The sequence below is a fragment of the Vipera ursinii genome, assembly GCF_947247035.1.
Source record: "Vipera ursinii genome assembly, chromosome: 16".
Lineage (NCBI taxonomy): Eukaryota > Metazoa > Chordata > Lepidosauria > Squamata > Viperidae > Vipera > Vipera ursinii.
The window spans coordinates 2,219,270-2,246,955 of NC_139529.1; the positions used below are offsets into that span (position 1 = coordinate 2,219,270).

Here is a 27,686-nt window from a genome sequence, read left to right on the forward strand (position 1 = left end):
GGGAAAGGCCACGGCGCCCCCCCAGCAAAGAGCTCAGTGGCTCTCTCAAAGATTCCTTCGTTGGCACTTCCTGCAGCCCAGGGCTCGTGGGGGCTGGAGCTAGAAGGCTGTCCGGGCGGACAGGGCAAGTGGTGCGGCCTTCATCATCCACGACCGCAGCGGAGAAGACCTGTGAGTGGAAGTCCTGGAAGGCACCATATTTGTGCCGGGCGGAAGCGCTGCAGGCTGAAGGCACCATCTTTCCAGCAGGTGGAAGGAAAAGTTAACTGAGCTCGCTGTCGCATTCTTTGCAAGTGTCGGAACAGAGCGAGACTCCTGGCGCCCTCTGCAGGCGGTCAGCGGGAAAAGGGAAGGGACGAACTGGGCGATCGCCTGCCCTAGATTAAAACGATGGCCAATTTTTGACTTGTGGACTTCAACTTCCGGAAATCCTGAGCCAGCCAAATACTGTCCATGCTGGCTCAGGAATTCTGCGAGCGGAAGTCCACAAATAATAAAAAGACCGTCGTTCATCACCTCTGACATACAGCAACCTGAAGTGGGACGCAGCGGTACCCAAGGTTCTGTTAACACGACCTGCTTCCCCACTCCTGGCGTTGCACACCCAGACCCCTGGCGTTGTTTAACAGGCTCAGTGCATGCCGATTTAACCTGGCAAACTGAGCAGACCCTGCATGTGTGAGGGCTTCCCTTGCCACTGTGGCTTATTGCAGGGACTCCACCAGGGAACCTCTCCAGGCAGGTGACTCTCAGTCTGTACCTGGGCAGCCTTGGCTGACTTGGGAAGGAAAGCTTGCTTAGGCTTGGATGGGGGACCACCAGGAAATGCAAGAGATGATGTCTAGCAATGGAACGTTTAAAAAGCTCGGCTCCCTCCTCCTCGGGGCGCCCCCCAGATAAGGGAAGGCTGCTTTCCCGCCTCCCCCACCCTTCTCCCCATCGGCTCTGACCCCCTCGCGGGAGGGGGGCTGCCTGGGGGTTGCGGGGGGAGCCTGGCCGGAGCCCCCCAGAGGAAGAAGGGAGGTCAGAAAAAACCCCGGCAGGCCCCTCAGCTCCACCGGTCTGGATGTAGGGGGGTGGGAAGACAGGACCCCAAAGATCAAAGGGAGCACCTCGCTCCCCTTCCAAAAGAAAACCTTTGCTACTGCGCAGACGCAAAATGGATTATGGATGGAAGGACGACGCTGATTGGTCGCTCTGGCGAGGGCGGCGATTGGCACAAGGACTTCTCAAGGCGGTCCATTCAATGGAAAGAAGAGCTAACAGGCGCTCTGAGAAGTCCCGCCTCCACTTCCGGTATCAAACATTACAGAAGGGCCGAATTGACTCAGGTAGGGGGCAAGGGATGCCGGGAGTCGCAGTCCGAGCTCTTCTCTGGCGGAGAAAGTGGGGAGGGGGGAGGCCGAGGCCTGTCTGGTGGGACGGGCGCTGGGAGGGAGTCCTGCCCGGAAAGTCTCACTGAGAGGCCGAGGCTTCGGCCTTCTTCCCTGGGCGGGGCTGGGACTCTCCTCCAGGGAAGGGACGAAGCCGTGACCCGCCTCTCCTCATCTCTATTCCCCCCTGCAGGAGGATGGGCGAGCCCGGCGGAGGAAGGAAGGAGGCCCAGCGGAGCAGCCCCGGGAGGAGACGGCGGGGAAGGCCCGGAAGGGATGAGCCGATGGGGACTCCGTGAAAGGAGGCCACCTGGAGGGCGAACCGGGGAGCAGGAAACGGGCGGAGACCCCGAGACGGGCCTGGAGGGCGGAGGGTCCCTCAGAAGAGGCGGGAAACTCGGGAAACGCCACAGAATCCAGGAGGGAGGAGAGAAATATCAGTGCCCGGAATGTGGAAAATCCTCCAAATCAAATGAAGCTCTTAAAAAGCATCTAAGAATCCATACTGGAGAGAGACCGTATGAATGCCTGGAATGTAGAAAGAGCTTCAGTCTGAGGGGAAACCTTTATAGACATCAAAGGATCCACACAGGAAAGAAACTGAATAAATGCACAGAGCGTGGAAAGAGCTTCAGTCGGAGGAGCAGCCTTTATAGACATCAAAGAATCCACTCAGGAGAAAAACCATATGAATGTCTGGAGTGTGGAAAGAGCTTTTCTGATAGTGGAAACCTCCGTAATCATCAAAGGATCCACACTGGAGAAAAACCATATGAATGCGCAGAGTGTGGAAAGAGCTTCACTCGGATGGGACATCTCCGTACACATCAAAGGATCCACACTGGAGAAAAACCGAATAAATGCACAGAGTGTAGAAAGAGCTTCAGTCGGAGGAACAGCCTTTATATACATCAAAGGATCCACACAGGAGAAAAACCTTATGAATGTCTGGAGTGTGGAAAGAGCTTTTCTGATAGTGGACACCTTCGTATTCATCAAAGGATCCACACTGGAGAAAAACCTTATGAATGCTTTGAGTGTGGAAAGAGATTTAGGGATAGGAGCACCTTTCGTGTTCATCAAAGAATCCACTCAGGACAGACACAGCATAAATGCCTGGAGTGTGCAAAGAACTTCAGTCGGAGGAGCACCCTTTATAGACATCAAAAGATCCACTCAGGTGAAAAACCATATAAATGCCTGGAGTGTGGAAAGAGCTTTGATCGGAGGTCCACCCTTTGTGTGCATCAAAGGATCCACACAGGAGAAAAACCACATAAATGCCTGGAATGTGGAAAGAGCTTTGGTCACAGGGGAAACATTTATGTACATCAAAGGATCCATTCAGGAGAGAAACTGTTGTGTATTTACTTATTGTTATGTATTCACACGTTGTGTTATAATAGAAGTTAACAGGGCTGAGGTAAAAGCCGCGGCAGCTTTTGACAGCTGTCAAAAGCTGCCGGGCGGAACTGCGCAGGCGCCAACCGGCTGACAGCTCAACACGCGCTACCGATGACAGCTCCGAGCTGTCAAAACCGGACGGCCCCGATTGGCGGAACCAAACGGCGCGGGAACGAACTCACCCCTGATTGGTCAAACTGCCGACAGCTGCCAGTATAAATAGATGTCATGTTCTTATGTTTCTTGCCTGGTTCTAAATAAAGAGTTAAACTATTAACTCGCTGTCTCGCCTGCTTATTAAAGCACTGGCGACGAGGGTGGGATGCCTGCTTGCCTAAGCTGAAGTCACTACCTAAGGGGAGAAGAGATTTTTTCCCTTAGCTGAGCTGGTCACTCGCTGAAGTCACTCGGAAGCCGAACTTCCCTTCCACGCAAGCAGCGGCACCCACAGTTACAGACAGCATGACGAACCATGGCCACATTCGAGAATTCAATACCCGCCACCCAGAAGGCTGGGAGTCTCATCTGGGCCAGGTAGAAGGATACCTGGTGGTTAAGAAGATTACGGACGACTGGGCCAAGGCAGCCGCCCTCCTCTGGCTCAGCGGGCCCGCCGTATATGATGCCGCTGTGGGAATCTTCACCCCTGAGCCGATCGCCACTATCTCCTACGCCGACCTGACCGAGGGGCTGAGCAAATACTTCATGCCCATCAAGTCAGAACTCTTCTGGAGAGTAAACTTCGCCCGAAAACTACAGCTTCCTGACAAGCCAGCAAATGACTTCATAACTCGGGTCAGACACGCCGCGCGACGGTGTCGGTTCCCGGACATAGAAGACCGAATCCGGGACCAGATCGTCATAGGGCTCAAAGACGAACGGCTGAGGAAGAAGCTGATCGCCAAGCCAGAAATGACAATGACCAATGTGGCGAGGGAAGTCATCGCATACGAGGACTGCCACGGCGACAACCGATGTTCACCTGACAGCGGGCCCAGTGGGTCCGTGCACCAGGAGGACGGCGGGTTCAGCGGTCCCGAAGATGACGACGTCTCCATGGACATCGACGCGGTACAGCGGCGGTTCGAAAAGCTCAGGCTGCAACGCAACTACCGAGGGGGGCCTGCCAACAATCCGAGGGGCGCTAACTTCCAGCCAAACAGGGCTAAGTGTGCCAGCTGCGGCGGAAGCCACCCGAGAGCAACGTGCCGGTTCCGCAGTGCCAAATGCCATGGGTGCGGAAAGACAGGTCACCTCAAAGCCGTGTGCCGCAGCCGGAGTCGAGAAAATCTGCATGAACTGGAGGTGACAACCGCAGGTATGAGCCAACACACACCCAGAGCCAGGCACAGTCCTTAGTGCTTAATGTGAGGGGAAGGGCGGGGGAATACACAGTCCACAGCACCCTTAAGCCCAAAGTCAAGGTGGACGTTCTAATTCATGGAATCCCCTGTGAGATGGAAGTGGACTCTGGGTCCTCCGTCTCACTCATTTCGTGGCAAACCTACAGGGACATTTGTAACCAAAGTAGAAAACGGCCCGCCCTTCGACCCACCAAACTCCGCCTAGCTGACTTCCAGAAAACGCCCATTAAACTCCGGGGAAAGGCGTCCGTCCCTGTGGAGTTCAAACAATTTAAAGGATCCCTCCCTATTCTTGTGACCCAAGAAAACAGAATCAGCCTGCTAGGACTAGACTGGTTTGAGGCACTAGGAATAGCGTTGACAGGTGTCAACGCCATTCAGCTGTCAAATTTAGAATCCGTCTGCCTTCAATTCGCAGACGTCTTTGACAGCTCGCTAGGGAAATACACTGGACCGCCCGTATCACTTAAACTAAACCCGAATGTAATGCCTGTCAGAATCAAGGCAAGAAGAGTTCCCTTCGCCTTGAGGGAAAAAATAGAAGCTGAGCTAGACCGATTAACTATCTTAGGAGTCCTAGAACCGGTAGAAGGGGCTGAGTGGGAGACACCCATAGTGACCCCAGTTAAGCCAAATGGCCAAATAAGATTATGTGCCGATTATAAAGCGACCCTCAACCTCGCATTAAATGCACATGCCTACCCGGTCCCGGCTGTCAAAGACATCCTCGCGGCCATTAAGTCAGGCGCCATATTTGCCAAGTTAGACTTGGCGCAGGCGTATTTACAGCTGCCTGTCACCCTGACACCGCTTTAGCTCAGACAATCGTCACCCACAAGGGAGCATTTAAAATTAACCGCCTTCAATTCGGCATCTCTGCAGCCCCGGGGATCTTCCAGGAAATCATGGAAAAAACACTTAAAGGGATCCCCGGGGTCTGTCCATATTTTGACGACGTCCTAATTGCAGGGGAATCAGAAAAAGACCTAGCTGACAAATTAACAAAAGTGCTCCTTAGGTTCAGGGAGGCTGGCCTCAAATTAAAACGAGACAAATGCTCCATCGGGGTGCCCTCAACAGAGTTCTTAGGTTTTAAAATAGACGCTAAAGGAATTCACCCCACTGAAACAAAAATTAAAGCTATTAAAACAGCACCAACCCCTAAAAATAAACAAGAACTTCAAGCCTTCCTAGGGTTAGTTAACTTTTATCATACCTTCCTGCCTCATAAAGCCTCCATTGCTGAACCCTTACATAGGCTATTAGACAAAGGCAAACCCTGGACTTGGTCATCTGAGCATGATAAAAGTTTTAATCTATTAAAAAACTTACTCTCCAGCAATACAACAGTAGCCCTATATAACGAACAGCTGCCCTTATGTCTGGCTTGAGATGCCTCCCCCTACGGCATCGGAGCGGTCCTAAGCCATTTAACTAAAGAGGGGACACAGACACCTGTAGCGTTCTATTCCAGAACGCTGTCAAAACCTGAGCGTAATTACGCTCAGATTGACAAGGAGGCTTTAGCTATAGTAGCTAGCGTAAAAAAAATTCATGACTACCTATATGGCCGACCCTTTACCATTTTTACGAACCATAAGCCCCTGTTAGGACTTTTTACAGTAAACAAACTAACACCACAAATATTATCTCCCCGCATCCTGAGATGGTCTACCTTTCTGTCAGCCTATTCATACAACTTGGAATACAAGCCAGGGAAATCCATGGGCCATGCTGATGGCCTTAGCAGACTGCCCCAACCAATAGTCGACCCAGACCCAGCACCAGCTGGAAGAATACTGGCTATCTCAGACCTACCAGAATGCCCATTATCTGTTAAAGACATCTCTGCAGCTACTGCTGCAGACAAAATTTTAGGCAGAGTCTTAGGCTATGTCACGTCTGGCTGGCAATACACACCCCCAGACCCAGAATTCCAACCTTATATTTTAAAGCAAAAGGAATTATCCACCCATCAAGGGTGTCTACTATGGGGCAGCAGGGTAATCATACCCGACAAACACAGAGTCAAGGTGTTAGAAAGCCTCCACGAAGGTCACCCTGGGACCGTCAAAATGAAGGCTCTAGCCAGAAGCTATGTCTGGTGGCCAGGATTAGATAAGCAGATTGAAACACATGTAGCCGGCTGCTATTCCTGCCAACTTGTTAGAGCCGCCCAGCCACATGCTCCCATACACAGATGGGAAACTACAAAGACACCCTGGTCTCGTATCCATATAGATTATGCAGGTCCATTCCAGGGACAATCATTCTTAATAGTCGTGGATAGCTATTCGAAATGGCTAGAGGTGGCACCAGTAACTAGCACAACTTCAACTGCCACAATACTAGTTTTAAGAGGGTTACTCGCAACACATGGGCTTCCAGATGTTATAGTTTCCGATAACGGCCCCCAATTTACCTCCTACGAATTCCAGAGTTTCACAACGGCGAACTCTATTAGGCACACCACCACGGCTCCTTTTCACCCATCGATGAACGGCTTGGCAGAGGTGATGGTGAAATCAACCAAAGAGGCACTGCGGAAAATCATCTCCGGCAATTGGCACCGAAGACTGGCTCAATTCCTTTTATCACAGCACACCACCCCATGCACAACTACAGGAAAGTCTCCAGCAGAGCTCCGCTGGGGCAAAAGATTAACTACCAGACTAGACCGTCTACATCCTGACAGATCCCCCCCAGACCCAGAACCACCCCTCCAACATAGAACTCTCAACACAGGGCAGGCTGTCTGGGCGAGGAATTATGGGGGGGGCAACAAATGGACACAGGGGGTGGTCATTGAACAAATGGGCCCCCTATCATACATCATAGACATTGGACATAATATCCATATCCGCAGACACATCGACCAACTTCGGCGTCGCAGTCCTCAAAACATAGGGGTAAGGAATAACGACGAAATACTGACAGAAGCACTACCGCAAAGTCGTGCACGCCAAAATCCCCCCGATCAAAATATACCATTTCAACACCCCGCCCCATGCGACGCGGAACCTTCGGAGCCATGCCCCCTGCCCCCTGAGCCAGACCTAGAAGCCCCCCCATCAAAATATACCATTTCAACACCCCGCCCCATGCGACGCGGAACCTTCAGAGCCATGCCCCCTGCCCCCTGAGTCAGACCTAGAAGCCCCTGGGGAAAAGGAACAACCAACCGAGACAACCCCCCGGCGCTCCGAAAGAATTAAAAGACCTCCCACCTACCTAAAAGAGTTCGAATGGGGAAACCCGAAAAAGAAACAGTTGGGGAAACATCAACTCAATCAGAGGGAGGGTTAAGGGGTGTTGTGTATTTACTTATTGTTATGTATTCACACGTTGTGTTATAATAGAAGTTAACAGGGCTGAGGTAAAAGCCGCGGCAGCTTTTGACAGCTGTCAAAAGCTGCCGGGCGGAACTGCGCAGGCGCCAACCGGCTGACAGCTCAACACGCGCTACCGATGACAGCTCCGAGCTGTCAAAACCGGACGGCCCCGATTGGCGGAACCAAACGGCGCGGGAACGAACTCACCCCTGATTGGTCAAACTGCCGACAGCTGCTAGTATAAATAGATGTCATGTTCTTATGTTTCTTGCCTGGTTCTAAATAAAGAGTTAAACTATAAACTCGCTGTCTCGCCTGCTTATTAAAGCAGAAACCGTATAAATGCCTCCAGTGTGGAAAGTGTTTCAATCATAGGGGAACCCTTTATGTACATCAAAGGATCCATTCAGGGGAGAAAGCATATAAATGCCTCCAGTGTGGAAAGAGTTTTACTGAAAGTGGTGGTCTTCGTAAACATCAAAGAATTCACACAGGAGAAAAACCATTTGTCTAGAGTTTGGAAGGTGTGAACACTTACCATTCTTTGCCACCTCATCCTTTGTGTGTCAACATTTTACTGTTCCCTTTATTGCTACTCTGTTTAATGATTCTGCTATTCTGTGATTTCTAATAGTTGAATTTGAATCTTACACACTTTTCAAGGGGTACGTAATCTTATGAGTAGAAGTGTATTCATTTTGAGATTCAGAAGCTGCTACTGGAATGTTCTGAAGAAACTTAGCAATTTCCATTGTGCCCACGGTTCTTTCCTTGGGCCTGGAAATCAAACCATTCTCCTGGGTTAATTTTCCCCTTGAAATAGGACTCTCGCCTCTTCCGTACCTTTTTGCACACTCCCTCCTTCCACACAGAGAACAAACTGCACTCTTGGTTATATTTTTTTTTTTTTTTGCCAGCTCCGAAGATGGCGGACGCGCTGGGGAGAGCTCTGTAGCCCCCAACAGCAAGGCGTCCCCCCAGGAGCCCCCCAGGGACGTCAATGGTCCCCTGGGGTGGGGCAAGAATTTCGGGCAAAACAGCTGGGTAACTATGCCGCCCGCTGCCTCCCGGAACAACTGCAGGGGTGCCAGGACATCCCTGCCTCGCCGCCTGGGCCGCTGGCGACCGTTATAACGGAGCCAGCACCCTCCGCCCTGCCTCTGCCGCTGTCAACTGCCGAGCATGGGCGGCGCCTCCGCCGATCAGCTGTGCGGCGGAGGCCCCGGCGGGAAGGATGGCAGCGGCTGCGGCGACGATTTTATCAAGCCCCCAGGCTGGTCATGGATCCAGGGAGGCTGGCAACGGCGATGGCGGTGGCGGCGGGGCGTCTCCAGGCCCCCCCTGGCCATCCAGGAGGGGCCGGAGGCTCTGCTCTGCCCCGGCCCCCCCCACTGGCTCCCGGGCGACGGCGGCGTCTCCAGGTTATCAGCGGAGACGCCGCGGACCAGCTGGGTGGCGGAGGCGGAGGCATCGGTGGCGCCGGAGGTGAGAGACCCGCCCCTGGACCACGACAGCCGTCGCAGCCATCCAGGAGGGGCCGGAGGCTCTGCTCTGCCCCGGCCCCCCCACCGGCTCCCGGGCGACGGCGGCGTCTCCAGGTTATCAGCGGAGACGCCGCGGACCAGCTGGACCAGCTGGGTGGCGGAGGCGGAGGCATCGGCGGCGCCGGAGGTGAGAGACCCGCCCCTGGACCACGACAGCCGTCGCAGCCATCCAGGAGTGGCCGGAGGCTCTGCTCTGCCCCGGCCCCCCCCACCGGCTCCCGGGCGACGGCGGCGTCTCCAGGTTATCAGCGGAGACGCCGCGGACCAGCTGGACCAGATCGGAGACGGCAACACCAGGGGCATGACACCAGGGACTCCCGTACCTCTGAGAGGCCACGCTCTGGACGATCCCCAACCAATAAGGGCCATGGAACTGCGGCCGGGAACAACGCCCAGAGGATCAGGAAGGGAACTGTTTGGGGCGGCTGAACCACCGGAGCTGACGCCAAGCAATGGATCCCTCCATCCTGCCTTCTGCCAATTCTCACCCATCTTTGCCCATTCTCTCCCCACAGGACATAACGGGCCTGGGTGCTAGCCACGGTGGCAGAGTGGCTGGGCCATACACCTGCTACCCCATAGTGGTGAGAGCTCTATGGGGTATGCCTCACCCAGAGTACGTTCTGGACCACCTCCGGAAGCAGAGACACAACCCATCGTGAGAGGATGATGAGTGGCCTGCTTCTGGGGGTTCGCCCGGCCAAGTGGCAGTGGCAGGGCGACGATCCAGATACGCACCTACCCGGCTCGACCCTCCTGCAAACTCACCATCCAGGGGACAGCCTTCCCGGAACCACCTGTGACTATGCTTGTTCAATACTCTAGCATAGCTCTGCACGCCCTCAGGGGTTCCCCACTCTCCTGGGTGCGACCCGCCTGCATCACACCCAATCTTGATGACGGGCCCAACCACTGGGCCTCTGAGAGATGGCCGGGCAGGGTCAGGGGCCTCCAGCACATTCCCAACAAGAGGCCCCTGATTAAGTTCTTAGCTAAGTTTTTTGTGGGGTTAGGGAGGGGGGAGGGAGGAGACTATGGTTGCGCGGGAAAGGCACACCTTCCAGCCACCATAACGCATGCCAGGCCCACGGCCGTTCGCGACGGCGTACAACGAGGGCCAGTCGCCGATAACACCCAGTGGCGTACTGACGAACGTCCCATCCCTAGGATGGTGGGGAATGGCAGAAGGTGCACAGACAGAGGGCCGTATCGTCACCGGGAGTGTCATCTCCGCTCTGTAAAGGCGGTGAGACGCTCCGACCCTCTGTTCTCCCCCGGAGGACCCGGGAGCAAAGGTGCGCACCCTCCCATGCTGAGGCTGGTCTACCTGAATGCAAGGTCCGCAGCCAACAAAGCTCACCTCATTCGTGACCTTTTGGAGAGTGAGCATGCGGACCTGGCCTGCATCACGGAAACCTGGCTGGGCCCAGAGGGGGGTGTTCCTCTGGTTGACCTCTGCCCGCCAGGTTTCCAGGTACTGCACCAGCCCCGGGCTCATGGGAGGGGCGGGGGAGTGGCAGTTATCATCAGGGAATCCCTTAGCCCGCGAGAGACCACCGTCCCTCAGATGGTCGGGTGTGAGTCTCTCCTACTGAGATTCGGCCCAGGGGCGCAGCTGGGTCTGCTGCTGGCGTACCTACCACCTAATCGTGCAGCGGCGGCCCTGCCCGAGCTACTCGATGTCCTCTCAGGGTTGGTGGTTGAATTCCCAAGACTCATGGTCTTGGGCGACTTTAATCTACCGTCCCTGGGAGGATCGTCCGAACTGGCTCGGGAGTTCATGGCTTCCATGACGGCCATGGACCTGTTGCAAATAATTTCTGGGCCGACTCATGAGAGAGGCCACAACCCAGACTTGGTGTTCTTGTCTGGACGGTGGCGTGATGATGTCGGGGGGGGTGCCACAACTGTTACGCCCCTGTCATGGACCGATCACCACCTCCTGCGGCTAGACTTCCCCCTTGCCACCCCCCACCGTGGGTGCACGGTGCCAGTCAGATGGTACCGCCCTAGGCGCCTAATGGACCCTGATAAGTTCCAGGCAGCGCTTAGGGACTCGCATGCACCCCCTGCTCACAGCTCGGCGGAAGCCTTAGTGGAAGCCTGGGAAAAGGCAGCCACGGAGGCTCTGGACCGAGTTGTACCCTTGCGGCCTCTGACCCGGCGCAGATCCCAGCGAGCCCCGTGGTTCACCGAGGAGCTCCGGGAGATGAAGCGTCGGAGACGGGGCCTAGAGAGCCGTTGGAGGTCCAGTCGATCCGAATCCGACCGATTGCGACTAAGAATCCTCACCAGGTCTTATCTCGCTGCGATAAGGGTGGCAAAATCCAACTACTTTTCCACCCTCATCGCGTCCGCAGATAATCGCCCGGCTGCCTTGTTCAGGGTGACTCGCTCCCTATTAAACCAAGAGGTGAGGGAGGAACCCTTGCAGGGTCGAGCCGAGGAATTTGGTCAATATCTGCTGGATAAAATCGCTCGGATTCGAACTGGTCTGGACTCCAACTGGGCAGAGACTGACGAACAGGACACGGGCGGTCTTGTCGACGTCATCTGGGAAGAATTTGATCCTGTAACTCCTAAGGAAGTGGACAGGATTATGAGAAGGTTAAGCTCCTCCACATGCTTACTGGACCCGTGCCCTTCCTGGCTGGCCTATGCAGCTCGAGAGGCGACACGAGGCTGGTTCCTAGCGGTCATCTCTGCTTCTCTGAGTGAGGGTCACTTCCCCACCGCCTTGAAGGAGGCGGTGGTGAGACCTCTCCTCAAGAAGCCCACCTTGGACCCATCCTCTTTGAATAACTTTCGTCCAGTCTCCAATCTTCGCTTCCTTGCGAAGGTTGTTGAGAGCGTGGTGGCACACCAACTTCCTCAGATCCTGGATGAAGCGGTTTATCTAGACCCGTACCAATCGGGTTTCAGGCCGGGCTACAGCACGGAGACGGCATTGGTCGCTCTGATGAATGATCTCTGGAGAGCCCGGGACAGGGGCCATTCCTCTGTCCTAGTCTTATTAGACCTCTCGGCGGCTTTCGATACCATCGACCATGGTATCTTGCTGCGACGACTCAGGGGACTGGGAGTGGGAGGCACGGTTCTGCGTTGGTTCTCCTCCTTTCTCCAGGGTCGCTCGCAGTCGGTGCTGACAGGGGGACAGAGGTCGACCCCGAGGCCTCTCGCTTGCGGAGTCCCTCAGGGGTCGGTCCTCTCGCCTCTCCTGTTCAACATCTACATGAAACCGCTGGGTGAGATCATTCGCAGTTTTGGAGTAGGGTACCATCAGTATGCTGATGACACCCAGCTTTTTATCTCAACTCCAAACAATATCAGTGATGCCCTAGACGTGATGTCCCGCTGCCTGAAAGCGGTCCGGGAATGGATGGGGAGAAACAGGCTTCAACTGAACCCGGACAAGACTGAATGGCTGTACGTACCGGCAAGCCAGGAGATTCAGAACGTCCCACTGCTTAACATTGGGGACAAGTTACTTCCCCCTGTTGATAGGGCCCGCAACCTGGGTGTCCTCCTAGACTCGCAGCTCTCCCTGGAAGACCACATTGGAGCTGTGACCAAGGGGGCCTTCTCCCGGGTTCGACTAGTTCGCCAACTACGGCCTTATCTGGACCTGGATTCCTTACGTACAGTCACCCATGCCCTTGTGACATCTCGCCTAGACTATTGTAACGCTCTCTACATGGGGCTGCCCTTGAGATCCACTCGGAAGCTTCAACTGGTGCAAAGTGCGGCGGCACGGACACTCTTGGGAGCCTCCCGATACTCCCATATCACACCTCTCCTCCGTGCGCTGCACTGGCTTCCGGCTGCCTTCCGTGTGAAGTTCAAGGTGCTAACGATGACATACAAAGCCCTACATGGCATGGGTCCGGACTACCTTCGGGAGCACCTTCTGCCGATGTCAGCACCCCACCGTCCTGTGCGCTCCCACAGAGAGGGCCTCCTCAGGGTGCCACCGCTCAAGGAATGTCGGCTGGTGGCCCCCAGGGGGAGGGCATTCTCAGTGGGTGCGCCAGCCCTCTGGAACACCTTACCAACAGAAATCCGGATGGCCCCTGACCTCCGTACCTTCCGTCGCGACTTAAAAACTTTCCTGTTTCAGCAGGCTGGCCTGGCATGATAGCGTTAATTGGGGTCCCAGTTTGTGTTCATTAGTGTTTCTTATTATTTTATTGTTGATCTGTATACCTTCCTTCCTCTGTACACCGCCCCGAGTCCCTCGGGAGAAGGGCGGTTTATAAAAACTAATAAATAAATAAATAAATAAATAAATTACTGAGTCAATGAGTCAATTTACCCTTTTCTCTCCTTATAACCTTTGCCTCCTGTGAAGACCTCTGTGTTGCAAGAATACAGTCCTTGCTGAGGGCCAAGCAACGGGTTTCTTGCACTTGGTTGCACTTTCTCATAACTTTAATATTTTTATGATAACCTTGTAATATTCTAGGTGCCTGTGACTTTCTAACTGCAAAACAAGGCACTCTCTCAGGCTGAATAGCAAAGGACTTTTTCAATTGTACATGCTAAAGTTTCAGCTGGCCGAAATATCTTTTCAGAACAGATTTCTGTGGCTCATGATACTCAGGATCCCTTTTCGCATGTGAATGTTCTCCTTTTAATACAATGATTTTAAATGGTTGTGTTATTATGGGATTTTTCACTTACTGTCCACATTTCTGATGTAACAGGATTTCTTCCATCCAATGAACTGTTCTTTTGTACTTTTTCTTCTGTATGTGTCATTTGCTCCTCTTTTCATTAAGGGAAACCTCCTTGTGAGATTAATAAGTTTCCTTTAAATGATCTTCTAATTGGAACAAGTGTGCTGTGGCAGAATCTAGGTGTCTGAGCTGCTCCAACTGGGTCACTTAGGAAGGAAAGATCCTCAACTTCATCAGATTGAAGCAAAAGGTCCCTGTCGTAGAAACCAATTCTGGTCCAATTTGCTATCCCTCGTGGGTGGGCGGGGCTGGTCCTGGTGAAAGGGAAGCCTTGTGGCTGCAACCTCCCCACCCCCATCATCCTTTTCTGAGCGGAGGAAGGAAAGAGATGAGAAGGGAGGGAAGGAGGGAACAAGGGAGGAAGGAAAAGCACCTTGGTAGCATCAATCCTGCACCCGTTGAGACTTGGGCTCAAAGGAGAAAGCAATTTTGTGTTCTCTTTTGTCGCAGACAGGACTTTATTGGCAGTCCAAGTTAACATTGGTATTGAATTGTGAGATCTTTAGGAAAGTGTCCCCTCCTTGTGTGTTGCAAAAATTTCCAGTGGGGAAAACATTTTCTTTTTTTTTTTTTTTTTTTTTAATTGAAAAGTTTTATAAAATACAATTTTCCTTTAAAAAAACCCCCCTTCCCCCTCCCTCCTCCCCTCCCTACCTCCCCCCTATCTCCCCCCCTCCCCCTCCCCCTCCTCCCTCCCCTACCTCCCCCCCTCCACTTCCCCTCCTCCCCCCTCCCCCCCCCCGACTTCCCAGAGCAAAATACAAGGTATATATCTAAAAGGCAATCATAAACAATCATATACTAACAATTATAAACTCTAAAATCCATCACTCTCTAGCTTGTATATAGTAAACCAATCCTTAATAATACTAAATATATATAAAAAACTAAAATAAAAGAAAACTAGCATCATTCCCATCTATGTTCTTCCACAATTCACTATTACCTTAACATATTCTCATTTGCACATTAATAAATAGTTCTTACACAAATTAACCCACATTAACCCACAAAACTTTCTTCCTCTTCCTCTGTAGTAAGTTGTCCATTAATTCCAAATTAAAAAAAAAAAAAATCTATTACCATACATAGCATCCCAAAACTTTTTTTTTTTTTTTTTTTTTAAAAAAAACACAACTACCACTTAACTATAAATATTTTGTGGAAGTTCCATAGATTTCTACTGGTCTTATTTTTTTTCCTTTTTTGAGCGTTTTAAGGCAGCACGCGTCACCCTCTGTTCTCTAAGATCATCCAAAAGAGTTGCAGCTTGAACTCCTCCTGTACCCTTCTCGTCTATCTGTGCATCTTCATCCTCTTGATGTTCTCCTTCTCCAGATCCCTCTGCAGCTTCCAGAAGTGTTGATGGGGTTACTTTCAAGACATTATTATAAAAATCATGCGCTTGCTTCACATTACTCAAACAGTACCTTTTGCCATCATACATGAAGCTCAACCCAGCTGGGATCTCCCATCTGAACCTTATATCTCTTTGCTTGAGCTCTTGCACAAGAAATATAAAATCCTTCCTTCTCTTTAAAATCTTTGGAGGAATTTCTTTTAGAACCAAAACTTGTTGACCAGCAATCACAACTTTGGTATCGTAGGCAGCTTGTATAACTTCATCTCTAATTTCCCTTTTTACAAAATAAACCACCACATCTCTAGGCAACTTTCTCTGTTTAGCAATCCACGAATTCACACGAAACACTTTGTCCATACCTTGTTTTAATTCAGATGCTGGATGGTTCAATACTCCCTCTAAAGCCTCAGAAACCAGCTGCTTTAAATCTTCCTTAATATTCTCTTTTAGGCCTCTAATTCTCACAGCAAACTGCATCTGGTAAAATTGGGCCAAGCTCTGTTCACTGTCGATTTTGTCTTTTAAATCTTCAATTTCCAATACTTTTGCTTCTAATAAAGCATTCTTTTGAATCAAATCTTGCACTTGATCATCCAGCACCTCCACACATTTAGCAACTTTTTGCACTGAGGACAAAATGTCTACCTTCATTTCTCTAAGTTTCTGTTCCATCCTTTCTTCCATTCTCTGCTCCAATTTCTCCAATTTCTCCTCCATCTGTAGAAATTTAACACCCATTGACTCCAAAATTAACTGGGTATGTTTTTCAAGATCCTTCGATGTCAATACATCAGGAGAATGCAACGCCTGCAGCAATGATTGTTGTTGCACCGGAGAATTTCCAGCACTCCGAAAAGTTCTAGGGGGAGGTTTAGCCGCCATCTTTTACTTACAATTGTGACGCACTTTCACTTTAAGTTTTAAGCAAAGTCCATCAAGCTTGAGAGTAAAATAAAATCTTCTTCATCTCTTCATCTTTCCCTCTTGTACTGCTCTGCCTGCTCTTTCCCTTTCATAGTCTCTCCTTCAAGCAGGGATGGTCGCAGACGCCTGGCTCTGCTCCATGAAGTCCGGAGCAGAGACGCTAGCCAGCTGGGAGCAGCCCAGGCTACGGGGGAGTTCAATCCTTCAGCCGCCCAAGCTCCAAGCTCAGGCGGCCCCGGAGAACTCAACCCCCACCTGGGGGCTCACCCCCTCCTCTTCTCCCGAGGAAAACATTTTCTTTTGCTATATTTCCAGTCTGAATTAGACCAAGGCAGGGTCCCTACAGGAGAGCCCTTGTAAGGGTTATGTATTAATAGAAAAGCAACTAACTTAAACCTGCTCCGAAATGCTAAAGCTGTTGCACATAAAAAATGGAGGAGCTCTGATCAACTATCACAGCCACCATTTTGACACTTTTGCTGTACTGTTGTCTGTGGAAGTCCCCACTAAATGCAGGCATGGGATAAACTGAACCTGGTTTGTTCTCGGTCTTTTAAGTGGTCACATTTGATCACAAGGCAAGAAGGCCTAGAGAAATGTTTCCCCTTTTGTCTTTCAGCATCCAAGGGAGAAGGAAGGAGAAAGGGAAAGAGGAAAGAGAAATAAAAAGAAGGAAAGGGGGGAAGGAAAAAGAAGAAAATTGGGGATGGAGGAAGATTATAAAGAGAGGAAGGGACCAAGAGAAGTCCTGCCTTAGCACTTAACCATAAGCAGCCATGCTACCAATCCCTTGTACCTTCCTCCTGATCTCTCCTGGTGGTCTCCCATCAAATTGCCAAGGAGAGTGAGCCTATCAGCAGCAGCCTTTTTTAAAATCCCATTTATATCCCACCGTTCTCCGAAGACTCAGGGCGGCTTACAATCTAAGAAGCCCAAATCAATGTGCTTAGCAATAGCCTTATTTATTTGTTTGTTTGTTTGTTTGTTTTATATACCGCCCTTCTCCCAGAGGACTCAGGGCGGTGTACAGAGCAATAAAGTAAGAATACAATAAAGCAATAGAGTGAAAAAATTTTAAAACCCAAATCCATCAGGCCAGGCCGGCTTGTTGGAATAGATAAGTTTTTAGATCACGCTGGAAGGAGCGAAGGTCGGGGCCCATCCGGATTTCAGCTGGTAAGCGGTTCCAAAGGATTGGCGCACCCACCGAGAATGCTCTCCCCCTGGGGGTCACCAGCCGACATTCTCTGACTGACGGCACCCTGAGGAGGCCCTCTCTGTGGGAGCGCACAGGACGGAGGGATGTTGACGCTGGCAGTAGGTGCTCCCGTAGGTAATCCGGACCCACGCCATGTAGGGCTTTGTATGTCATCACTAGCACCTTGAATTTCACCCGGAAGGCAACTGGAAGCCAGTGCAGCTCACGGAGCAGAGGTGTAATATGGGAGTATCGGGAGACCCCCAAAAGCACTCGTGCAGCTGCACTCTGCACCAGCTGAAGCTTCCGAGTGGTTCTCAAGGGCAGCCCCATGTAAAGAGCGTTGCAGTAGTCAAGACGAGAGGTCACAAGTGCATGGGTGACTGTACGCAAGGCATCCAGGTCCAGATAGGGTCGCAGCTGGCGCACCAGACGAACCTGAGCGAAGGCCCCTCTAGTCACAGCTCCTATATGATCTTCTAAGGAGAGCTGTGAATCTAAGAGGACACCCAGATTGCGAGCCTTATCTATGGGGGGTAATAACTCGCCCCCGATATTAAGAGATGGAATACTCTGAATATCCTGACATGCCGGTATGTACAGCCATTCAGTCTTGTCCAGGTTGAGTTGAAGCCTGTTCCTCCCCATCCATTCCCGGACCGCTTCCAGGCAACGGGACATCACGTTGAGGGCATCACTGATGTGGTTTGGGGTCGAGATGAAAAGCTGGGTGTCATGAGCATACTGATGATAACCCACTCCAAAACCACGAATGATCTCACCCAGCGGTTTCATGTAGTTGAACAGGAGAGGCGAGAGGACCGACCCCTGAGGAACTCCACAAACGAGAGACCTTGGGGTCGACCTCTGCCCTCCTGCCAACACCGACTGCAAACGTCCCAGGAGATAGGAGGAGAACCACCGAAGAACTGTGCCTCCCACTCCCAATCCCCTGAGACGCCGCAGCAGGATACCATGGTCGATGGTATCGAAAGCCGCCGAGAGGTCTAATAGGACTAGGACAGAGGAATATCCCCTGTCCCGGGCCCTCCAGAGATCATTCACCAGAGTGAGCAATGCCGTCTCCGTGCTGTACCCGGGCCTGAAACCCGATTGGCACGGGTGTAGATAATCCGCTTCATCCAGGACCAGAGGGAGCTGATGCGCCACCACACTCTCAACAACCTTCGCAAGAAAGCGAAGGTTGGAGACCGGACGAAAGTTATTTAACACAGCTGGGTCCAAGGCGGGCTTCTTGAGGAGAGGTCTCACCACCGCCTCCTTCAAGGCAGAGGGGAAATTACCCTCACTCAAAGAAGCAGATATAACCGCCTGGAACCAGCCTCGTGTCCCCTCCCGAGCTGCATAAACCAGCCAGGAAGGGCACAGGTCCAATAAACATGTGGTGGAGCTCAATCTCCCCATAATCCTGTCCACTTCCTCAGGGGTCACAGAATCAAACTCCTCCCAGATAACATCGACAAGACCGCCCGTGTCCTGTTCTTCCATCTCAGTCCAGTTGGAGTCCAGACCAGTTCGAATCCGAGCGATTTTATCCAGCAGATATTGACCAAATTCCTCGGCTCGACCCTGCAAGGGTTCCTCCCTCACCTCTTGGTTTAATAGGGACGGGCGCTGGGAGGGAGCCCTGCCCGGAAAGACTCACTGAGAGGCCGAGGCTTCGGCTTTCCTCCCCGGACGGGGCTGGGACTCCCCTCCGGGGAAGGGACGAAGCCGTGACCCACCTCTCCCCATTTGCCCCTGCAGGACTTCGGGCGAGCCCGGCGCAGGCGCCATGTGGCTGATGGAGGGAAGGAGGACGACAACTTGTCGCTGTGGCAAGGGCTGCGATTAGCAGGACGACGACTAGGGGCGGTCCCTTCCAGCGAACGAAAAAAACCTATCAGGAAAAGGGCGCACAGAGAAGTCCCGCCTCAACTTCCGGGAACGAATCGAACTGAGGCGCCTAATTGACTCGGCCGCGGACAGGCTCAGAGCCAGGTGGGGCGCAAGGGATGCGGGGAGTCGCAGTCCGAGCTCTTCTCTGGCGGAGAAAGGGGGGAGGGGGGAGCCCGAGGCCTGGTCTGGCGGGACGGGCGCTAGGGGGGGAGGCTTGACCGGAAAATCTCACTGGGACGCGGAGGCTTCGGCCTTGGTTCCCGGGCGGGACTGGGACTCCCCTACGGGGAAGGGACGAAGCCATGACCCGCCTCTCCCCCTTCGTCCCTGCAGGACTTCGGGCGAGCCCGGCGAAGGAAGGAAGGAGGCCCCTCGGAGCAGCCCCGGGAGGAGACGGCGGGGAAGGCCCGGAAGGGATGGGCCGAAGGAGACTCCGGGAAAGGCCGCCTAGAGGGCGAAGCGGGGAGCGGGAAACGGGCGGAGACCCTGAGACGGGCCTGGAGGGCGGAGGGTCCCTCAGAAGAGGCGGGAAACGCGGGAAACGCCACAGAATCCAGGAGGGAGGAAAGAAATATCAGTGCCCAGAATGTGGAAAATCCTTTAAAAGAAATAGAGATCTTGAAAGGCATCTAAGAACTCACACTGGAGAGAAGCCATATAAATGCCTAGAGTGTGGAAAGAGCTTCACTCAGGGGGGACACCTTTATGTACATCAAATGATCCACTCAGGAGAGAAACCACATGAATGCCTGGAGTGTGGAAAGACCTTCAGTCGGAGGGGAAACCTTTATCTACATCAAAGGATCCACTCAGGAGAAAAACCATTTAAATGCCTGGAGTGTGGAAAGAGCTTCAGTCAGAGGGGAAGCCTTTATGTACATCAAATGATCCACTCAGGGGAGAAACCACATAAATGCCTGGAGTGTGGAAAGAGCTTCAGTCATAGGGGAAGCCTTTATGCACATCAAAGGATCCATTCAGGAGAGAAGCCATATAAATGCCTGGAGTGTGGAAAGACCTTCAGTCTGAGGGGAAACCTTTATGTAAATGAAAGACTCCACTCAGGAGAAAAACCACATAAATGCCTAGAGTGTGGAAAGACCTTTAGTTTGAGGGGAACCCTTTTTAGACATCAAAGCATCCACACAGGAGAAAAACCATTTAAATGCCTGGAATGTGGAAAGAGCTTCATTCAGAGGGGAAACTTTTATGTACATGAAAGGATCCACTCATGAGAGAAGCCACATAAATGCCTAGAGTGTGGAAAGACCTTCAGTTTGAGGGGAACCCTTTATAGACATCAAAGCATCCACACAGGAGAAAAACCACATAAATGCCTAGAGTGTGGAAAGAGCTTCACTCAGAGGGGAAACCTTTATATACATTGAATGATCCACACAACAGAAAACCCGTATAAATGTCTGGAGTGTGGAAAGAGCTTCATTCATCTTGGAAAACTTTATGCACATCAAAGAATCCACACGGGAGAAAATATTTAAATGCCTGGAATGTGGAAAGACCTTTACTAAGAACATAAATGCCTAGAATGTGGAAAGACCTTCAGTCTGAGGGGACACCTTTATAGACATCAAAGAATCCACACAGAAGAAAAACCATATGAATGCCTGGAGTGTGGAAAGAGCTTTAATGATAGCAGCACCTTTCATGTTCATCAAAGAATCCATTGCTTCAGTTGGAGGAGCAACTTTTATGTACATCAAAGGATCCATTCAGGGGAAAAAGCATATAAATGCATCCATTGTGGAAAGAGCTTTACTGAAAATAGGGGTCTTCGTAAACATCAAAGAATTCACACAGGAATAAAACCATATGACTAGAGTTTGGAAGGTGTGAACACTTACTCTTCATTGCCACCTCATCCTTTGTGTGCCAACATTTTACTGTTCCCTTTATTGCTACTCTCTGTTTAATGATTCTACTATTCTGTCATGCCTAATAGTTGAATTTGAATCTTACACACTTTTCAAGGGATATGTAATCTTATGAGTAGAAGTGTCTTCTTCTCATTGGTGAGATTTCATTTTGAGATTCAGAAGCTGCTACTGGAATGTTCTGAAGAAACTTAGCAATTTCCATTGTGGCCACAGTTCTTTCCATGGGCCTGGAAATCAGATAGTTCTCCTGCGTTAATTTTCCCCTTGAAATTGAACTCTTGCCTCTTCCGTACCTTTTGGCACACTCCCTCCTTCCACACAGAGAACAAACTGCATTCTTGGTTATTACTGAGTCAATTAATGAGTCAATTTACCCTTTGCTCTCCTTATAACCTTTGCCTCATGTGAAGACCTCTGTGTTGCAGGAATACAGTCCTTGCTGAGGGCCAAGCAACAGGTTTATTGCTCTTGATTGCACTTTCTTGTAACTTTAATATTTTTATGATAACCTGGTAATATCTAGGTGCTTGTGACTTTCTAACTGCAAAACAAGGCACACTGAGGCTGAATAGCAAAGGACTTTTTCAATTGTACATGCTAAAGTTTCAGCTGGCTGAAATGGTATCTTTTCACAACAGATTTCTGTGGCTCATGATGCTCAGGATACCTTTTCCCATGTGAATGTTTCTTTTTAATACAATGATTTTAAATGGTTATGTTATTATGGGATGTTTCACGTATTGTCCATGTTTCTGATGTAACAGGATTTGTTCCATCCAATGAACTATTCTTTTGTACTTTTTCTTCTGTATGTGTCATTTGCTCCTCTTTTCATTAAGGGAAACCTCCTTGTGAGATTAATAAGTTGCCTTTAAATGATCTTCTAATTGGAACAAGTGTGTCGTGGCACAATCTAGGTGTCTGACCTACCTCAATTGGGTCCCTTAGGAAGGAAAGATCCTCAACTTCATCAGATTGAAGCAAAAGGTGCCTGTAGTAGAAACCAATTCTGGTCCAATTCGCTATCCCTTGTGGGTGGGCGGGGCTAGTCCTGGTGAAAGGGGAGCCTGATGGCTGCAAGACCGGCAGCCCTGGCAATCTCCCTCCCCCCCCATCACCCTTTTCTGAGTGGAGGAAGGAAAGAGATGAGAAGTGAGGGAACAAGGGAGGTAGGAAAAGTGTCAAGGTAAAAATCACCTTTGTAGAGGGCGACGGACCGTGCTTCAGAGAATGCATGATACACTTGCAGGAAGGCAAGAAAAACACGACGCATAATCTTACTAAATACCTTTTACTTACAAAAATATAAAAACTAAATATATAGTATACAGAGCTAGCTAGCTTCATCCTAACGTAACAGACAGTAACAGCAAAGTGAAAAAAAACAATACAGATAATAACTCTGGGAACTTCTTCTAGACATGCGCACTAAACAGACTGAAACCATAACATAGCTAGTCATATGGGATTCACTATGGTTACTAGATAAGTTATCACAACAGGTGCAGAGAGCAGGGGAAATGTACAGTTAGAAATGAACTTTTCTGACGAACAAAAAAAAAACGTGCAGTGACATTCCCCTTCTTTCGTCAGCAAAGTGAAGACTCAAGTAAGGCACATCTTCTCACGCAGATACTCATGCTGGGCTGTAGGAAGTGGTTTGTTCAGCATGTCAGCAATTTGATCACGTGTAGGCACATACTGTAACGTCACAAAACCTTGTTTAACCAGTTGCCTTATGTTTTGATATCGGATGTCAATGTGTCTGGACCTTGAACCTGTAAAACGTGTTTCAGAAATATAAACCACAGATTCATTATCCTCCATTACTGTGATTGGTCGAATCGGATGTGTCCAGATATCTGTGACCAAAGCATCAAACCAGGTTAAAGAATTGCATGCATCAGACACACAAGCATACTCAGCTTCTGTAGAGGAACAAGAAACAAAATTCTGTTTACGCACATGCCAGTAAACAGGACATCCATTTAAGAACATCATGTAACCTGATGTACTTTTCCGTGACTTCTTATCACTCGCCCAATCTGAATCTGCAAAACAACATAACTCTGCATAGTCAGTATGTGTTGGTTCCAACAACAACTTCATGTCTTTGGTGTGTTTTAGATACCTCAATAACTTTTTAACACATGTCCAATGAAACTGTTTTGCCTTGCCTACGTGTCGTGATAAAAGATTAACACTAAGTGCAATGTCGGGTCTAGTCCAACTACTAATATACAGCAGTGACCCAATGACTGAGCGATAGAGTGTTTGATCTTCGAACTCAGGACTTGGTTCATGTGCCAAAATGTGAAAGTCAGTTTGCATGGGTATACTCACAGGCTTAGCGTTCTCCATGTTGCAGTGATGTAACAGTTGTTCAATCTTCTCTCCTTGTGTGAGACTAAACCCCTTCTGAGTTTTGGCAATTTGAACACCTAAATAAGTGTTAATACATCCTAAACACTTCAACGTGAAAAACTTTTGTAAAGCTTTAGCAAAAACCTCACTCATCTGCTTATTTGGACCAATATAAACAATATCATCGACATAAACAAGAATTATCTCATACCTATTACCGGATCTTTTAGTAAACACGCATTCATCTGTTTCGGACTTAATAAAGCCCATTGAATTTAGTTTGTCAGAAAGACATAAGTACCACATTAAACCAGACTGTTTCAGACCATAAAGACTTTTGTGTAGAAACCAGGTATCCCCTTCTTGCTGTCTGAAACCTGGAGGACCTTTGACGTAGATGTCTTCATCAAGATCAGCGTGAAGATAAGCCGTTTCAACGTCGAACTGGAAAACTTCCAGGCCAAGGATAGTTGCAGTGGCTAAAGCAATTTTCACACTTTCAGTCCGCACTGTGGGTGAGTATGTATTTGTATAGTCCTCAGGATAACGTTGAGCAAAACCCTGGGCTACGAGTCTGGCCTTGTACAACGACTCACCATTCGGCTTCTTTTTGATCCTGTAGACCCATCGAGTACCAATAACTTTCTTGTTTGCTGGAGGGCTTGCAGGCGTAAACACTTGGAGTTTCTTTAGACTGTCCATTTCAGCCTGCATTGCCTCAAACCATTTATCCTGTTCTGATTCAGGAAGATGTTTGATCTGTGTGAACTTCTCAGGTGGAAGTGTTACATTACAAATCAAAGGTACAGGTGTTTTTGTTACTTGCCACGAATACCGTTTTGGAGGGATTCCCTTTGTGGACCTCTTGGAACGTCTCGGGCCAACCGTCCATTCTTCTTCCATGTCGTCCTCGTCTTCATCATCGTCGCCAGCAGCAACATCAGCGGCTTGCCAAGACGGAACAGTAGGTTGAGAAGAACTCGTGGAAGGAACATTCTCCTGTGATTCTTGATCAGGTTGCGTGGCATCAGCAACATCATCTCTAGGAAAATAAACTCCAGGATCGTTAGAATGAATCCTGGACCAGTCAGCATCTTCCTCAAAAGTAGCAGATTGTGAAACCACAATAACATGATGAGAGTCAATGTATTTGCTCCATTTTGAATTATCATCAATGCCCATAAATCTCATCCTTTTTGCTGCAGGACCCCCTTTCTTTCTTTGGGCTAAAGGAATATTCACCATAGCATAGGAACCAAAAATATGGAGATGTGAGAGATCAGGCTTGTGTCCATACAACATGAAATAAGGGGTCTGATTTATCACACAACTCCAAGTGCGGTTGATGATATGGTTAGCATATTTGATAGCTTCACCCCAGTATGGAAGACTGAGGTTAGCATCTTCAAGGAGGCAACGCATCATGGTTTGCAAAACCCCATTTCTGCGTTCTGCCACCCCATTTTCAGCTGGAGTATAAGGAGCAGATGTCTGATGTACTATCCCATTCTCACGCATCCAGTCCTGGAAACGCTGAGACATGAATTCAGCACCGCGATCACTCTGGATTCTGGCAATGTTGACCTCGAATTGGGTATAGACAAGACTAGCAAAGTCTTTAAAGATCTGAAAGGTCTCAGATTTTTCTTTCATAGGATATACATATCCATATCTAGAATAATTATCAACGATTGTCAAGAAATATCTTTTACCACCAAGTGTTGGTGCAAAAGGACCAACTATGTCAGTGTGTACCAAATCAAAAATGCGTGTTGACAGGCGTGTAGCGCGTTTTGGAATTGCTGCTGCCTTGGATTTGGCTTTCTTGCAGACAGCACAGTCCAAAAACACCTTACACCCCTTTAGATCCAAACCTCTTGCGAACTCTGGCATCTTCTTCAGAACACGGAAACTGGCATGACCCAATCTTCTGTGCCACTTATGGATACACCTGGAATGCAAAGGTTTACCTGTTAGTGAATTCTCAACATTAGCATTTTTATTAGGAACCCCAGGCTTGCTGTGAGCAACCTGTGTCTTTTTTGTATTTTTATCATTATTAGGAACCTTTGGAGTAGCAACAGGATCTCTCTCTGAGACGTCTCTCTCTGGGCCTGTGCTCTTCCTTTTTGGAGCTTGTATACTTGCCTGCTCTTGCTGCTTAGGCTTTGGTTTTAAGTAATAAACACCACCAATCAACATGGTTTCAGCAACAATATCTCCGTCTTTGACTATATAACTTGCTTTTTCAAGATGGTGGACCTGAAAATGAGAAAACCTAGACAAGTGACTCTGACTAAGCAAATTACTACTGGCAGACGGAACATAGTAAACATTTGGAATGAGAGCATCAAGCTCTTCAATGTAGACAGTTCCTTTTCCCATGACCTGAACAGGATGATTGGAAAAAGAGTAAAGTTCACGAAGTTCAGGTTCAGGCTCGTGCATCTCAGTGTAAAGCTCTTTTCTGTAGGTAACATGTAATGCTGCTCCACTGTCCAAAGTCCAAAGAAGTCGTCTGTCGTACTCTGGTTGAGGCTGTGGATCGTTGGTCACAACCAATGTGACAAGTGGAGCTTGTGGATCACGCCTGGAACCACGACCACAACCTTGTTGTCCGCCTCTACCTCTGCCTCCTCTGGAATCTGTTCCTCTGGGCTGGTATGTGACGGGCGCTGGAACTCGTTGGGGACAATCCCGGGTGGCATGTCCCACACGATTGCAGATGTAGCATCTTGGCATTCTTGGAACGTAAGTCCTTCCACGGAAGGCACGCCTCGCTGAAGCTCTTGATGCAGGTGGTTCCCTTAAATGTGGCGCAGCTTGCATAAGTGCCTCTTCTTCGGCTAAAATTCTGCATACATGATCCACTGTGCGTTGAGCAATAGGCACTTGATTAATCTTGGAAATAGCATCTTTCCACTCATGATTCAAAGAATTGATGATAATGCTGATCATTTGAAAATCATCAATAGGATAGCCTTTTTCACCCAGTTCTTTTCTAATACCTTTCATTTTAGTCAAATGTGCTCCAATATGTTCACCAGATTTTAATCTGGAACCATGGAACTCAGACAAAAGTAAACATGTAGACTCAATTGATGTAGGCCGATAACATGCCTCTAACTGAGTCCAAATTTGTTGGGCAGTTGCATCTTGTGAAAACGTGAGCTGCAATTCAGTGTCCATTGACATCAATAATGTTGTGCATGCTCTATTATCCAAGTCCCATATGTCAGGAGTCCATGGCTGGGCAGGAGGATTAAACACCATCATGTGAGTACCTTCTCTGCGTAGCAAAAGTCCAACCTCACTGACCCATGCCCTGTAATTCTGTCCTGACTTCTTTAATTTTGAATCACCAGCCAGTGGTACAATAGAAGGTGTTTGATGAGGAAAATACAATTGAGGTACTGGCTGTGCAGGTTGTGCAATCCGACCATAACCTGCAGGGGGCACCAGTGGCGTCTGTGCCTGTGCCTGGACATGCGGCAGTTGCATTGAAGCTGCCGGTAGTCTTGGTGCTGGCTGTGACTGTCTTTGAGCTGCTATTCCACCCTGGCCAGCAGGAGGCGCTGGCGCTGGGGCTGGTGCATTAGCATAACCTGCAGATGACACTGGCCTTCGCATATAAGAACCCGGTGGCAATTGCATGTGGGTTAAATATGGCTGTGTTCTGCCAGGTAGAGGGGCTTGCATAGAAGCAATATTAACAGGAGAAGCAATAGTAGCAGGAATCCTAGCACCATCAGGGACTGGAGCCTCAGATAACGGCAGAAATCTTGTATCTCTGAGCAAAGACTCCTCCATAGACAATTGCGAGAGTGAGAGCTCCAATTCATGTCTTAATGCAGCTTCACCAGTAGATGGTGCTATAACATTTGCTTCAGGCATCACTGTGGCTCTGTATGTCCTTTGGGACAGCCCATAATCATGTGACACAGGAGCCTCCGGTTCCCATTCGTCTTGCATGACACTCAATGATGGGCGTGACTTTGGCTTTGGGGAAGAAGGAGGCAATATGGCTTCTCCTTGTGGGTGTGGCAATATGGCCGGTTCGTGCTCATAATTCCTCTCATATTGCTGAACCATTGACACATATTTCTTTGCCTGCTGCAAACGCCTTTCAAAAACCCCAATTAGTTCACAGTAGCCTTGCATAGCCCTATCTCGCATAGTTTGCTTGGGGCTTGAAGGAGCAGAAGAAATTTTCTTTGGCTGGACTTTAAGTTTCGCTCCAAGCCTTTGAAAATCATCTTGAGCCCCTGGAGTGTGAACATTTCCAAAAGC

General features: G+C 49.7%; 1 protein-coding gene across 1 annotated transcript in view; it reads left to right on the plus strand.

Moving 5' to 3' along the window:
* Window positions 1-785: 785 nt before the first annotated feature.
* The window catches only part of LOC310647543 (uncharacterized protein), a gene marked incomplete at its 3' end in the record, with an annotated part of 86,493 nt that continues 59,592 nt past the window's right edge, over window positions 786-27,686 (plus strand). Inside the window, exon 1 of the mRNA XM_083374862.1 lies at window positions 786-1,331. Within this exon, the coding sequence (XP_083230988.1) occupies window positions 1,167-1,331 (165 nt within the window). The 5' untranslated portion in view covers window positions 786-1,166. The remainder of the gene's footprint in view (window positions 1,332-27,686) is intronic.